Source organism: Clytia hemisphaerica, unplaced genomic scaffold (assembly GCF_902728285.1).
Source record: "Clytia hemisphaerica strain Z4C2 unplaced genomic scaffold, Clytia hemisphaerica genome assembly, whole genome shotgun sequence".
Taxonomy (NCBI): domain Eukaryota; kingdom Metazoa; phylum Cnidaria; class Hydrozoa; order Leptothecata; family Clytiidae; genus Clytia; species Clytia hemisphaerica.
Window position 1 is genome coordinate 1239682 of NW_027103968.1, and position 16327 is coordinate 1256008.

General features: G+C 35.1%; 2 protein-coding genes across 2 annotated transcripts; both read right to left on the reverse strand.

Annotated features, from left to right (window-relative positions):
* Positions 1-1972: 1972 nt before the first annotated feature.
* LOC136810461 (coiled-coil domain-containing protein 97-like) lies at positions 1973-15547 on the reverse strand. The gene is made up of 3 exons (XM_067067020.1): positions 15462-15547; positions 4857-5486; positions 1973-2225 (listed from the first exon to the last, which is right to left on the reverse strand). Exons 2-3 carry the CDS (start codon positions 5458-5460, stop codon positions 2029-2031), a joined length of 801 nt encoding a protein of 266 aa, XP_066923121.1. The 5' UTR covers positions 5461-5486; positions 15462-15547; the 3' UTR covers positions 1973-2028.
* On the reverse strand, positions 6914-7675 carry LOC136810555 (uncharacterized oxidoreductase SERP2049-like). Its single transcript, XM_067067118.1, has one exon. The coding sequence runs from the start codon at positions 7673-7675 to the stop codon at positions 6914-6916; it is 762 nt and encodes a 253-aa protein (XP_066923219.1).
* Positions 15548-16327: the final 780 nt, after the last annotated feature.

Below are 16327 nucleotides of genomic sequence, written 5' to 3' on the forward strand. Positions count from 1 at the left end.
AAAGTTGATAATCATAACTTTTGTTTTTGTTTGTTTTGATGGCTGATTTTTTCTGCACTTTCTCAAATTTTATACCATTCAAAGACCAAAGAAACTAAAGCAGGTATGTTCCTATGGGCTTAGGCTTTTATCATTAACTTTCATGTTGTTATCTATCTTAGACCGTCCTCCAAATATAACTGTTGTCCACTGGACTGGTGACAGGCCGACAACCGACAAACCGACTTCAGTTAGAACTGAAGTTCTTTGGATAAAATCTTTATTAAACTTCACAAAAGTGTTCATTGAGGGTTAGTATTCATTTTCTATAGCTTTAGTTTTTCTTTTAGTGTTATTATAGATGCTGATATTATGACTTTTCTCTTCTTTCAGGCTTTTTTGTGTACAATGTTATTTCTATTTTGTTTTTGCTTCTGTGATCAGTTTAAAGAAGGAAAAATACTTATTTGAGTATTTCTACATGCCCCCCTTGTGAAAAGAATGATAATATTTTGCATGATTCCTTCTCCAAAAAGTTTTGTATTTGAATTTATTTCGTGAAACCTTTTGAAGTTTTTTCTGACCCAAATTTTGTCGGCCATGACACCTTCCCTGTCTAAATTGCACTCGGGCCCATTTTTCTAAAAAATTACGCGGTCAGGCGAAATTCCGTAATGTATTTCTTCCAGATGTTGAAAATTTTCCCGACCTTCAGAGCTTTAGCGTGTCGGAAGAAAATTTCTACATCGGGTGCCAGATAAGAAAAATTGAAGCCTTAAAATATGCGCCGTATTTTTGATGACGGATTGAATCTAGCAATTCCTTTGTTTTCGAGTGATATATTTTTCGAAATTAAGCGGTAAATTTTAGTTTCAATCTGTCATTTGTGTAAAAACCAGGCGGGTCGCTCAAGGCCGCGCAACTTTGGTAGGATTTGTTGGCTTCAAATCCTACCAAGGAGATTGACCTCTAGCCTTCGGCTTGAAACTCAATGGGGCGGACTTGCGAGGCATTCATTCATTCATTCATTTATTTATTCAAAAAGCAATACACATTTTTTTATAAGCAACCAGGTTGCTCAGGCCCAATGGCTCAAATTTGTCAATGTTTTTCACAAACTCGTAATGTAAAATAATGCTTTTTAGGCAATTGACCCAATGCAAAAAGCACAAATATGGTACTTTAGGCGTACTTGTAGAAACTTTCGCGATTTTCGCGAAAGTAAATGTCTTTGAAAATTCTTGAGAGGGTAATCTGAAAAAGAATCTGAAAAGAAAGTTTTCTCAAATCTTCCTCTTAGATGATTACAAGGTTAAAATTTAGTGTAGATATTATGCCAATGTCCATCAATCTCGCCATCAATAATTGTGGTTTGAATACATTTGAACGATCGAAACACTGGTTTTATGCACCGAAAACTTGAATATTTACTAAAAATATACCTTAAAGTTAATACTCGTGAAAGTTTATACGCCTAAAGTATACCCTGGGTACCAGATGCCGAGTTTTCAAAGAGAAAATATTGATATTTATTCGAGCTGTGATTCTCATATCACGGTAATGTCAGGTCATATGTCATATATCTCAAGATACTAACCCTTAAAAACAGTGTTTTTCAGCCAGAAACAGCTGTTTTTTCCCCAGTTTTTGCGCTTTTTGATGCTCAATATCTCGAGTTAGGTACAGAAATCACCTATACTCGTAGTATATCTCTAATCTTATAATTTTTTGAGAGATTTCCAAAACTATACAACAGCTCTCTATTTTCTCAAGCTATCATTTTAATTAATTTTTAACCCTATGATTTTTGCCTGAGACCGTCATATTTGTCCGAAAATCACACCAAAGTGTCCGAAAAAAATTGGCACCCAAGTTAATTTGATTCCCCTGCCCCTTAGCTTTCCAAAATTCTAAACGAGTGCTTTGACTAAAAAAGTCGCACGATTTTACAAATTCATTCCGAAGGGTTGAAATTTTTTGGTACATTTTAAAATTAGCTTAGCTTTTAAGATTATTCCAATAGAAAAATTTCACTTCGAAAATACACCATCAATCGTCATCAAAATAAGAGTCTTCTAAATCCTGATCATAAATGTCATCATAAAGTTCATTTGAATCGACTTTCTGATAATCGAAAAACTCTTTGTCTTGTCCAGATAAGAAACGTTCTTTCATCAGCGAAATAAATTCTTCGCGAGATCTCTCTTTCTCGTCTTCCGAAACTTTCGTTTGGTCGCACTCCATATCTGAAAACGAAAGTAAAATAAAATGTAAAAGAATTAGGATAAACTTCCATGGTGCCGAAATTATTCGTATTAAGTTTCGCACGTAACAATTCCGTTTCGCTCCGAAAGGAAATGAAGCCATTCTATTTGTTAAATTCAAGATTTGCGTCACTTTTAACCAACTTCATTTCCTTTCAGAGCGAAACGCAATCACTACGTGCGAACATGATTTTAGACAGCTAAAAATATTTTCAAAGAATTAATAAACGGGGAGATCCAAATAAGGTCCGGGTGGGGGAGGGGGTTCGAAAAACAAAAAATTAACAAGCGGGTGATGGGGCGTATATTAGGCACCTAAGAGTACGGGTGGCCCTTAAAGGTCCTACTTCCAAGATTCCGAAAGTGTACTGTAAGGGTGAAATGAGCAAAGATAAGAGAAAGTGCACTCTAAGGGTGTAAAACTTGGAAAATGTGAGTGTGACCATATTTTGCCTTAAAATGACAAATGGTTTCCCTGCACTGTAAGGGTTTTTTGAGCCACATGTACGGTCGTTTTTGATATTGGAAATGAAGAAATTGATAAAAAAGATAACAAGTTATACTTTTATGGACCTACCTGGTTATGCATTTAACACATATATAATTGATATCTACGTGAGCGTGACCATTAAACAATCATTCAGAACACAAATAGTGACGATCTATTAAAATTAATCGTTTCTTTCTTATAAGGAAATGTTTAGAAACCAAAATTTCATGCTCTTGAAATATTCTTTCATATTCAAGACTTCGTGAGCAAAAAACATATCTCATCAAAAAATTCAGTGATTTTAAGAACATTGATGTATGCTTATTAATAGTGATTCTTAAAGATAAAGATGCGTTTTTTGAGCTGAAAAATTCTTTTTTTACAAAAATCTGCTTCAGCCATCTTTAACCTACTTTCATGCAAAAAGTCAGAAAAAAACAATGATCCAATAATTAAAAAAAAACTCTTTTTTTTAGCCGTTTTTAGCTGAAATTTACCTCAAAAGTTGTTTTCCAAAAATCGAGCTCCGTCACATTCGAGGGTTTATACCGGGTGCGCCACAAAAAAGCTTCTCTCTTTAAAACTAATTTTCTCGAAATCTAAAAATTTTAAAAGAATCAAATGTCCTATCCTACTCCATTGGAAAGAAGAAGGATAAACTTAAATTTTGATGGGTCATTTAATGAATTCGGTACATTAGGTCGAAAGTTATGCTCAATTGAATAAAAAAGTTACTTTCGGAAAATGCTCAAAAACGTTAAAAATCGACCTATCAAATTAAACAGAAGCATAATTACATGATGCACCAGTTTTTTCGCCTCAGTCATCAAAAATGATAATTAGCTGTCTAAACGACCTTTTGTTATATAAAGGAAGGTTGAATTACATTAAAAAGAAGAAAATTCGTCGAAAAAAGCCAAAAAATCTGGTAAAATTCATAAAAATACATCAAATATGGGTGTCGAGGTACATCCAGCCTTACATAGACTTTATCCAGTCTAGAACCAAAAATCTGTGGAAAATTTGGGTAAAAATAAATTAAAATGATTTTGATGAAGATTTAAAACTCTTTCGACCCATCAGTTTCAAAATTTATGTGTTTAATTACTGAAAAATGCTCTTGATCACGTAAAGGCTAATGCGATTGCCAAATTTAAACTAAAAATTTGATAGCTCGATTTTTAACGTTTTCGGGCACTTCCTGAAAGTAACTTTTTTATTCAATCGAGCATAACTTTCGATCTAAAAAATCGAATTTGATAAATGACCCATCAAAATTTAAGTTTATCTTTCTTCTTTCCAATGGGATAGGCATGGTTCTTTTAAAAATTTAAGATTTCAAGCAAATCAGTTTCAAAGAGAGAAACTTTTTTGTGGCGCACCCGGTAGTTATGCATCTTTGTGCAAAAAATCATAAAGAGTGAAAGAGCCAATCTCGAGAAAAGCTAATACCTAAGTAATTGATGATGTGCTTATAAAAAAATATCGGATTTGGCCAGTTTTTCTATAAAAACAAGCCAAGCAACCAAAATTTCATGTCTAAACACACATATTCTTTAAAAGTAAGCCCTCACGAGCAAAAAAAAACATCTATCTCATAAAAAAAATGAGTAATTTGACTTAGAATATGACGTATATTAATATTGATTTTTATAGATAAACATGCGTTTTTTGAGCCAACAAAATTTTTTTGCAAAAATCTGCTTGAGACATCTTTTACCTATGATGGTACCCTACTATGCAAAAAATCAGAAAAAATTAATGATCCAATTTTTCACAAAATCCAAAAAACCCGTTTTTTAGCCGTTTTGTGGCCCAAATTTGCCCAAAAACATTTTTTTTCGGAAATCGGGCTCCGTCACATTCGAGGGTTTATAGTTATGCATCTTTGTGCAAAAAATCAGAAAAAACTATGAGCCAATCATGATGAAAGCTAATAACGAACGAACGAACGGACAAAGGTTAATTTATAAGACCTCCACCGGGGTAGGTCCAAAAGGTTAATTTATAAGACCTCCACCGGGGTAGGTCCAAAAAAAGGTATTCAACCAAAAAGGAAATGCGATACATCTGACTGACATTTACGAAGTCTCAAGTTTGAAACAAAAATAAAGAAAACTTACATTTTTGTAGCTCAGCATCATCATCTTCATCTTCTTCTTCTTCTTCCTGTTCCTCCATCGCTTCTTCCTCAATCTTACAACGTGCTTGATGTATCTTATTATCGATAGTACCCAACAAGAATTGCGCCAAACTATTCTTCGCTAAATCATTCTCTTTCTCTTTTAACCGTTCCTCCTCAGTTTTGTATTGTTCAATATATTGTTGATATAAAAATGGACATCTATTCTTCATTTCTTCGTCACTAAAATAACTTGTGTTTTTCAATTTCTGTTTCAAATAATTATAACGTCTGTTTTTGATTTTCGAATCGATTTGTTTAGGGTCCAAATTCTGCTTCAATTTACCAAGATAGTAATTACAGTCTGAATTTTCTTTAAATCCATTAAAATTGTCTAAATCATCTAGCGTAAGTAATGTTCCAAATTTATATAAAAATGACTCTTTGTTTTGAAAAAATTGTAATCGTAGGAGAGAGAGTTTTTCATCTTGTGTCAGATCTGCTTCATCTTTCTGCTGGCTTTTTACTATTCCACCTGTAGTGATGATGTGATCAAACATTCTATTGTTTTTGACTTCATTTGGTGTTTCTTCTTTATTAGTCATTTCATTTCTTTGTTTCTACGGCTTGTCTAAATGAGATGGGTAGAAGAAAATTTTCAATTATGGACAGGTTTAAATGGTCTTTTCCATAAATTTTTTAATTCAATAGAAATAATTTTCCCATGGCTTGGCAGCAGCTTTTAGGTGCCCCCTAAGTTTTAGGTAACCCCTGGTTGGCAAATATTTTAGATGACTCCTAAGCCAATGACACTTCAAATTCTTTCAAAAATCATTTGTGCTACACGAAAGATATCTTTTTTCAAACAATCAAACAAATACAGATATATTTAGCAATAATCTAAACTAGATGTTGTATTTGTTTGATTGTTTGAAAAAAGATATCTTTCGTGTAGCACAAATGATTTTTGAAAGAATTTGAAGTGTCATTGGCTTAGGAGTCATCTAAAATATTTGCCAACCAGGGGTTACCTAAAACTTAGGGGGCACCTAAAAGCTGCTGCCAAGCCATGGGAAAATTATTATCTCAAAACTTAATAAGCGGGGGAGGGGGGGGGCTGGATTAAAAATGTCCTGGTGTGGAAAATTTTTGAAAAGGAGGCTAATACAGCTGAATTAGTACAAAAGAGGGAACTTTCAAAAACATTTTTCGAAAAATTAATTAGCGGGGGGGGACCGCTATTACTTTAATGGGATAAATTTTCGCGGGGATTAATTTTCGCGCATTTCGCGGATTTGGGTGTCATCCGCGAAAATAAGTCCCATTGGAAATTTGAAAAAGGCCCATCCGCGAAATATTTCTAAACAAAACTCAAAATATGTCAAATAAATACTATTTGAATGGTTACTTGCATCAAAGAGGCGCAAATAATGTGTATTTGAACAACCAATATGCATGATTTGACAGTAAAAGACACAAAATCGAGAAAATAATGCCCCCCCAATAGTGCCATCCGCGAAAATTAATCCCCGCGAAATCTTAAAATTTCGCGGATGAGCTCAACCGCGAAATTTAATCCCCGCGAAAATTTATCCCATTAAAGTAGGCTAATTAGGTACCCGAGAGTAGTACTGAAGATTATGATAAAACAAAACCAATTTCAGAAAAAACTCGCCAAGCAGAGAAGCCCAATCTGAAAAAATTCAGGTGACTCTTCACATGGTCAGTCCCCCTTAGCCACAGGCTAAAATCAGATACCAGTTGCTGCGCGGTTGCAGCCATGTTTTCGATGTCCTAAACCATGTTTATTTTTCAAGGATTGGGTACTTACTATTTTTTGTGTCTATCTTAATATGGACATTTTCCCAACACAAATCAAACTATATTCAATCAGTTTTGTTCTCCATCAAAATATTTATAATCAATTTTATTTGAAATAGTCCTTTTTTCCTAAAAATATACAAAAATTAATCTATAGAATTAAAAAAAAAATGGAAATACTATGCTCCACCTACATGTCATTAAAAAATTTTTTGTTTTTTTCTTCAAACATATGACTTAATTTTTCCAAAGTGACCACAGGCTTTCGTTATTGGCATTCCATTCTTTGGGGAAGTCTTCCTCACTTGTGTCACACATGACATATTTTAAGAATTTAGCTGAAGCCTCTGAAGACAATATTTTCCCTTCTCGTTTGACCTGATCAAAATATGCTGTATGGGGCAACTCTTGTTTTTTGGCTAAATCGTAATGATCCCACAAGCCTTCGGTATCAACAACTCCAGGAAGAACCATGGCAATTTGTGCACCTGTGCCTTTCAATTCAACTTGAAGTTGAGTATATAAACGATGGAAAGCCATTTTAGTTATACCATAAGTCGAAGTTCCGACCTGAGGATTGAAAGCAACTCCTGTTCCAATATGAATGATTCTTCCTTTGCATTTGGATAACTGTGGTAAAAACATTTGAGATAAAAGCAAAGGAGCAGTCACATTGACTGCAAGTGCATATTCGAAATCTTCTCTTTTGATATCCATCAGTTTGTCAGGTAAACCGACAGCTGCATTTTGTACCAAAAATTTGACATTGTCTTCTGGAGAAATTATTGATTTGATTTTTTGGAGATCATCATTTTTGCTGATGTCAGCAGATATAACTGTTACTTGATCCTTATTTTCGCATTCTGATTTTGTCTTTTCTAGAGGAGCAATTCGTCTCCCTAAGGCTAGAATACTAAATGAATTCAATTTTGAAAGTTCTTTTACCAAGGCTGCCCCAATTCCAGTTCCTGCTCCAGTAATTATAGCCCAAGTCTTCATATTAACATATAATATTCTACACTAAAATTGAAATTGCAATACTGGTGTTAAATCATTTTGAGAATAAAGCTAACTAAAGACAAGTATAGTTAAGGTATTTACGGTAATATAACTAGACACTCTACAAAGATATGAATTAGGGTGACCAAAGGATCAAGCCTTGCATGGTATGTATTTCACTTTTTTTGAAAAAAAAGTTTGAGATAAACAGACCAAAATAAGCAACAAGTACAAATATAAAGCATTCAAATACCACAAAACCAATCTTTTTTAGAATAGAGATTTCGAACAGGCGAAGGAGACAACAAATTTGCTTTGATAACTCCACCAAGTTTATCAATCATACTTTCTGTCATAACATGACGATAACTTTCACTGATAGCGCATCCTTTTTAAATTTTATTTTGGTTCAAAATTTTGCAAGAAGCTTTCAAGTAAAAAAGTGAAAACAAACTGAAAGAAGGACTTCAAGCTTGTCTACGAGATGGTCAAAAAGGATTTATGTAAAAACCAAAAGTAAGTGAGAAAAGTGAAAAATAAGTTTGGTATTCGTGCACTGGGCACCCCCCCCCCCCTCTAACATGGAAAACAGAATGCGATTCTTCATTGGGAATCAAAACTATATAGTACACTGGCAAGCATAAATTTGTTAAAGATGTAAAAAGATTATTAAAGGCACTGTCATCATTGATTTGATTTCACTCTGCTGGGACTTTAGCTTTGATTGGTTACATACAGCATTAGATACAAAGTCCAAGTAATGTGTTTCCCGTTGATTTTGTATGAAAAGTTAGAGCTGTACTGAGGGAAAAATGCCTGTCTGTCTGTTACATACACACACAGGGTTATCATAAAACTGCTTAAAATAAATTTGTTCTTTAGTCACAACTATATACCGTGAGTGGTCCTAAATCCGACAGCCCTGCCTAAATCCGATGGGGTCTTTCAAAGATAGAAACTAAAATAAAAACAAATCCTTCTCTGTGACGCAATGAAGATACCAAAGTGTCAACTAAACTGAGAAATTTGATACACTGAACCAATTGAACCAAATAACAATAATTGCTTCTATACAAAACATAATTTTTTATTACAAAATTGTTAACGTTTTAAACAGCGCTCAGAATAATAGAGGTAATTATTTTTACAACTCACACTTTTTTGATCACATTAATTGACATCTTGACATTATAGTCATCTTGTTAAATGTTTTGTTTCAAGAGTTCTTGCAATAGTTTATTGTTCAACTTGGAGAGGGAATGTTTGTAAACATAGAATTTTTTTCATAGCAGTTATTTGGGGGGTCGGATTTAGGCAGGGCTGTCGGATTTAGGACCACTCACGGTAGCAATCTTGTTGTAGGAGGGAGAGAGTTAACACTGATTAGCAGATGAAGAAGAGATTTTTAAAATAAAATGAAATTGAGTTTGTTTCTGACGTTTTTCCTTCAAAGAATATCGATCACTTTCCTTTTCCCCTTGAGCGCGCGAGAAAAAAATGATTAGCTCGCATTCTTGCGCGGGCGAATAAAGGTGCGGCGGCAATCTTGCACTGAGGGTGCTACTTAGTTTCCGCCCTATTTTGCGCCCACCATAGAATGGTCCAAATACGGGGGTATTCCAAATGATAAAAGATGTCGTTCTGTCGTGTAAGTGTTTATTTTTTGAGAGATACAAATTATATAATGAATATTATTAACTTATCTATTCAAGTATTTTTGAGCCCAAATTTAAATATCTGGTTAAATAAAAAACAAATGATAGCAGTCCTGTTTTTTTTTCTTCAAACCCTTGGGAAAAGTTTCTGAGTAAATGTGTGTAATTTATCGATGTTGATAGCTTGTTGATTCTTTAAAGAAAAAAGATAACAGGTATAGCTTTTTATAATCCTGGAATATCGAGGTTCCGGCTACACTGAAAATGATGGAGCGTTTGACGTCACTCGCGCGGCGAGTGAATAAACAAATTTCAAAGGCTCATTGTAAGTGATTGAGTGAAGCTATCATCAAAAAATTTAGAGCAAAAAGCAGCATTTCGCTGAAATCTGCTGCTCTTCCCGGGCAAATAATTTCTCAGAATGTCAGAGAGTCTGGTGCTGAATATATAGTTTAGTGGGTCAAGCTTATTTTAGTTCTCTATCTTTAGATAAAGCCTGAAAACCTCATCTGAGACAGGGGTCATAAACAATCTTTGTCTTAAGGGAACTTTTATTTTGGCGGGAACTAATTTTGGCGGATTTGGCCAATTTAGGCAAAATTGGTCAAAATTAGTTCCTGCCAAAATTAAATATTTTGCTCGCTCGCCAAAATAAGTTCCCGCCAAAATAAGTTCCCGCCAAAATTAATTTTTTTGTTTTCTTGCCAAAATAAAACCTGAAATTCATCAAAGTTGCTCAAAATAAGGCAAAATAGAACAGATTTACGCTGTCATTCGCCAAAATTTAGTTCCCGCCAAAATTAAAAAATTCCACCATTCGCCAAAATAAGTTCTCGCCAAAATTTAAATTTTTTAGGATTTTTGCTGCCCGCCAAAATTAAAATATTCAAAATTTTACGCACCATCGAATGATGCATCTCCCTAAACCTAAAAGTGTATCAAAATTGCAAAAAATGCTAAAAACATTATCGATGTATAATCCCTATTGATTGAGCCTTTTATTCGAATTGTAAAAGAAAACTGTAAAGGGAAGTTTAAAGCGACGCTTCTTTCGATATCCCTATTATAAAGTCTTACAATGGAATAATGGTCTTTTTACTTTTCAATAAAAGAGGGGGGAATTTTTCGGTAAAGATAAAAAGATTTTAAATTTTGAAATATCTCAGAATCACAATTTCTTCAAAAATCCAGTGTACATACCAACTTTGAAAGGTTACTCTACAAGATCTGGTTGGTCGATATTTCTGAAACCTACGTCATTCTATTCAGAAAAGGTTGAATAGCAAAACCATGCCTCCGATTGTTGATTTGAGGTTTTGTTGTGGAGAAAACTCGCTTTAAACGTGAAAAACCTGTTTTTTAGCATCACATAACATGAAAAGTTAAATATCTTTTGAATGGGGCGTGTAAATGATAAAGCGGGGCACGGTTTTGTAGGGGAGAACAAGGGCTTTTGAATACAAAAGGTTTCATTGAAAAATATTCAGTAGATTTTGAAGAGTAACTCGTCAAAGTTCAAAGTTTGTCTTTTGAAATCGCATCATAATTCCAAATTAGAAAAATATGTCGAAAAAGTAATTACATATTTAGAAAGCCATTGAATTGCACTTTAACCACTCCAGTCCAATTTCATCAAAGAAAGTATGCTAAACAATTAATGATAAAAATTTAAAAATAATCAAATTGATCTGTAACCTTAAGGTGTTTTGAAGTCGTACAATCTTTTACTTCTCAAAACCATTTAGATTCAGGTTTTATATAATAACAAAGATATTTAACCAAAATTTGTTTCATTAAAGCTATATATTTTCTTTCAGCGAAATATGCCTTTAGTAAAGTAAATATTTAAACCCTCGGTTTTAAACGCGTTTACAGCAATGTTTATTCTTTACACTTTTGTTTTCAAAATCTGTTGAACATGGATTTTGGCTTGTGACGATTACCTCGCGTAACATCTGTGATCAACCAGTTCCATGTTTCAACCAATCGTTCCAAGTTAGAGCAGTTGACGGTAGAAGTTTGTTTTTAGTTGTTTTTTTCAGGTTCCACGTGTGTTTGTTCCTGCACTGGGGCCGTTCTTGCACTGGTAACTTGGCTCTGCACTGCTAAAGTCCATTTGCTTGAATAGACCTTTTTTCAAAGAGGAGGTCCTGTTGAATAATTATGTAGTCCAGCCATAAAAACAATGATAGAGCCATGCATAATTACTGTATCATGCATATTGTAATAATTATGCATGGTTTTATCATTGTTTTTCTGCTGGACTACATAATTATTCACAACCAGGGTGGCCTCTTTGAAAAAAGGTCTATGAGAGCCTTCCAAACTCAGACTTGCCACAGAAAATGTCAAATGGACGTTTAGGGGGAAGGGGTTATAATTTTTTAACAGTCTTTCATGGAAAAGAAATTTTCACCAGAAAAATCAATTTAGAGAAGTTCATTATTCATTCCTCCATGCCATGGCAAATGTTACTTATATGCCATGTTTGTTTTTATATACTTGTTTTGGAGAACGCAATGGCCTATTAAATAACTAATTTTCTATGTATTTTTCTGAAATTTGCCCTTACCGGTGAAGAAAGAGGTCACCGACCCCGGCTCGAACCACCAAATGCAAGCAACCTCTTGGTTTACAAACCCAACGCCTAACCGCTTGCGCCAACGAGACACGACAGAAAACTGTCATTCACAAATACTTATAGTGTGTAATTTACAGACCTTAATTAAGAAAGCTCCCAACCCTACCGGTTCCCCTACAAGGATCCCTACGGGATCCAAAGTTAAGTCACAGGGTACGAATGCCCCTAAGAAGGCCTTCGGCCTTATATTGTGGGTTGGCAAACGATATCATCCACCAGAATGCATCCTCTCTTATTTTCCCCCTATTTTCTACTTTCCTATCTTCTATCCTGATTTTCTGACTTTCTGTAGTGTTTCTAACTGTTTTCTAAGTATTTTTCTGAAATTTGACCCTACCAGTGAAATTGGTCTCCGACCCCAGCTCGAACCACCAAATGCAAGCAACCTTGGTTGTCACTCACAAATACTTATAGCGTGTAATTTACAGACCTTTATTAAGAAAGCTCCCAACCCTACCGGTGCCCCTACAAAGATCCCTACGGGATCCTAAGTTAGGTCACAGGGTACGGATGCCCCTAAGAAGGCCTTCGGCCTTATATTGTGACTCTCAAGCTCCAACCCTAACCCTAACTGATAATAACCGAACCCCGTCTAGGTTTGCAGATTGAAAAATTTCACTTGTATCCTGGTGTGGATGATATCGTCTGCCAACCTATATTGTGACTCTCGAGCTCCAACCCTAAAACCCTAACTGATAATAACCGAACCCCCGTCTACGTCCGCGGATTGAAAAATTTCACTTGCATCCTGGAGTATGATATTGTTTGCCAACCGTCATATTTCCTATTAGCTATCATATAAAGCTGGATATATAAGTGATGCTGTCAAACTTCCGAGAACTCCCCATAAATGATTTCAAACTAATAAAATATAATACAGGCAGTTACATCAAAATGCCTCGAAAATGTCAATATGAAAATTGCGTAATCAGAGAACGTATGTCTCGCTCATTATAAAAAGGCCGAGACAAACTTTCAATAACTGGATTGTAACATCGAGTTAAGTCTCTTTTGTTAAGTCACCAGGGGATAAATAAAACAGACCTTGATACATTTATCCTTCGTTTCAACTTGACCATTTGTTTAAAACTCAGCCTCCTAAATATTTGGGGTAGGTAAAATATGTACAAAGAAATTCATACTTTTCCGACCCGGCGAATCTTTAAAAAAGAAGCGAACAATAAAATGTAATTACCCTTTCCAAATAAACCTCTTCGGTGGCGAGCGTAGTCTACTCTGACGTAGTTGTAAAATTTATGTAATGGGAGTTTGACATAGTAATGTAATGTTGTTTGGGGAATTATGAAGTTCTCTGGGATTTCGATTGCATTTATTCAGGTTGATTTTTTATGACTTCTAATGGTACTTTTTCCAACGAGTTTGATTACTCTGTTCTCACACTTATGTCTTTTTTTTTCGCGTCCTTTTCCGTGATTACTTTTATTTATATTTTTAAAGACAGGTAAGAAGGCATATTGATGTAACTGACAGGGTTCAGACAGACCTTCGAAAATAAAATTCCCTGAGTTTCCCTGAATTTTAATCAATTTTCAAAGGTTTTTTCCCTGAGAAATTCCTCATTTTAGCTATTTTTTCCCTGAGTATCAAGCAAACCATAAAAACTAAGCAGAGTCAAAAGAGATGTATCTTTAAACAAAAGGCACACAAATCAAATGGTAAACCTAAGGTAAAAATTAAAGCTACAAATACTGCATAATATGAATAAACACTTTAAAACTAAAAAAACTTTTTGCGAAGCGAATTTATGAGCGAAGCAGTTTTGCTATATTGTGCACCTACCTTTAACTTCTATCCCAAGCGAAAATTTGCTATAAAATTTGCTATATAAATCACATCTCCAAACCGATGATTTTATCAAAATGACCTTGAATGGTTTGGCTTGAAGCCACAGAAACTTTCTCGGTTTGGTAGCTAGGACTGCGAAAAATGCCGTTTTAAAATGGTGTACCCTAACAGTGAACAGCAACAAAATTACCGGAAGCCGAAACATGTACTTAGAATCTGAAGTTGATCAAATTGCCGCGCGGGCGGCACGCATCTAAGCAATCTAAGCAGTGGTTCTTCGGTTTTAAATGTTTATTTTGCTGTTATATGAAAAAAATTAGTTTGAACGTTGACAGAAAGGATCTTCATCATCCCTTGACTTTTAACAGCAAGTATCAAGTATCAAATAAGGTCAATCAATGAGAGGTTTTTGCAAGTCGCGCGGGCGGGCGGGAGGAGTGCTCTTTTAATGAACGAAACTTACCTTGCAAAACCAAGTGGATATTCTATGATAAAGAAGTACGGACGTAATCAAATTTGTCAATAATTTGTCAAGAAATAAATCAAAACTGCCCAAAGCCAAGAACCAACAAGCCATCTTTTTACATTTTTGTTTTTGTTTTATTTTTATGTTTTGATGATTTCGAAAGACGATTCGTGATTCGAATAAAAATGTTCGATCGTTCGACTAATATCGTTCGATTTTATTAAGGCACCATTTACACTAGAATAGGCCGATGTAAGTTACATGTGAGTTTACCGTCGTCAACTTACCCGAAAATAGATGCGGCATGATTTCATTATTCATTATTCATTATTTTCCCAACAGCACCTTATCCACCATTTCTGCTAACCATTCTCTCTCAAAATAAAAAATTTTGCTTCGCTTCAACCCTACGCATGTTTTGCGAACGAAAAATAAAGATCGATTGCTACAGTGGCGCTAGATTTGGCAAAAAACTAAAATGGCCGCCAGGGCGGTTAGGCAGATAGATGGGCGTGACGCCCGCTGTAGTTGTAGGATTGAGGGCGGTCACATTTTCTGTAAAAAATCTTCTTTGTTTACCCGTGTTTACTCTGGGAAAAAGGTCATGCGTAGAGGGAATCCTGCGTAGAGACGATTTTAACAACGATGGAGGTTGTAGTTGTAAAGAAATATAGAAATAATGAAATTTTGAGCAGTTTATCGAAATAATGAAATTTTCATGCGGGTGCTTTTTAGAGATGCGGGCGGCCGACGGTAAACTCACATGTGACTTTCATCGGCCATAAATAGAAGGAAAAAAAAGAGCAATGCGCGGCGGGCGGGGGCGGGTGTTGTGCCTCTGTAGATTATGTGGTGTGTTTGGGGCATTAAGGCTCTTAGCTTAGGACCCTGTCTCTATAGCGGCTTTTTTTATTAGAGGGATTTTTAGAGTGTCTCTTATTTTGCTAGCAACTTGCGAATTGAGGTGGAGTCTGGATCGCTTCGCAACCCTTATACAATACGGCTAGTAAATCTGTTTTTTTCCATTCATTCTTCAAAAAATAAAATTCCCTGAGTTTCCCTGAGCAGACTGGGAAAAAAATTTTTTTCCCTGGGTTTCCCTGAGTTTCCCTGATTTTTCTGAAAATTTATCATATTTCCAGGTTTTACAGGTTTTCCAGGGTCTGTCTGAACCCTGTAATACAACGTGCAATAAGAAAGCATTGAAAAAAGTCTTACCAAGCAAACGCTTCACTTTGTAGTCTGCTACGTATTCAGTATTGGGTGGCTTATATTGCATAAAAAAATAAAATTTGAGAAATTTGATATGAAATCGGACCGCTACTTGGACTACCATGTTATCTCACCTGCCGTTGTGCACACAGCTTTCAAGCTTCGCACGTGAAGCGCGTATGGAAAATGAGCTTTACTTCCTATTGTCTTGTACGCTTTTAGCATGTCATAAGAACAAAATCTATTGCATGGCTACCCAGGGAATTACCAAATTATTGATTTCCGCCCTGGTGTTCTTTTTGGCGCACGCGGGCGGGAGTCACGGATGTTCTTAATCAGATAAGCAAAAAGCAAATCCTCCTCACTGCGTGCAAAATACTGTGCTATTTTTCCAACCCACTGAGTCTGGCTCGAAAACGATGGAATTCAAATGCCAAACAAAAACATGGGAATATCGAATCCCCATTTTCAATTTTTTAAAAAAGTTTTCCTATTTTAAAATGTATTATCTCTTCACCGTTAACCGTAACCCGTAATTTAATTCGAATTCTGTCAAAAGTTGAAAAGTTACATTGCCTTTTTTGTCTCTACTGCAGACAGACTTTACATTACTCTTCTGCCTTCACACCCAGAGAATACTCACTTCTTCAATAAAAAGAGCTGCGAACGGCAACAATACATTGGTTTAAAAATCCAAGAAAATAAAAAGTATGCGATGTTTTTTTTGGATTGCTGAATCTTAAGCCGAAAACCTTTCATTGTAATGTTTTTGACGGTTTTAATGACCAACAAAATTGAAATCTCAGTTAGAATCATTAGCTGTTTGGGTCATTTTTGTTTTCCTTGCTTGATTACTTTATTCCAGAATAAAA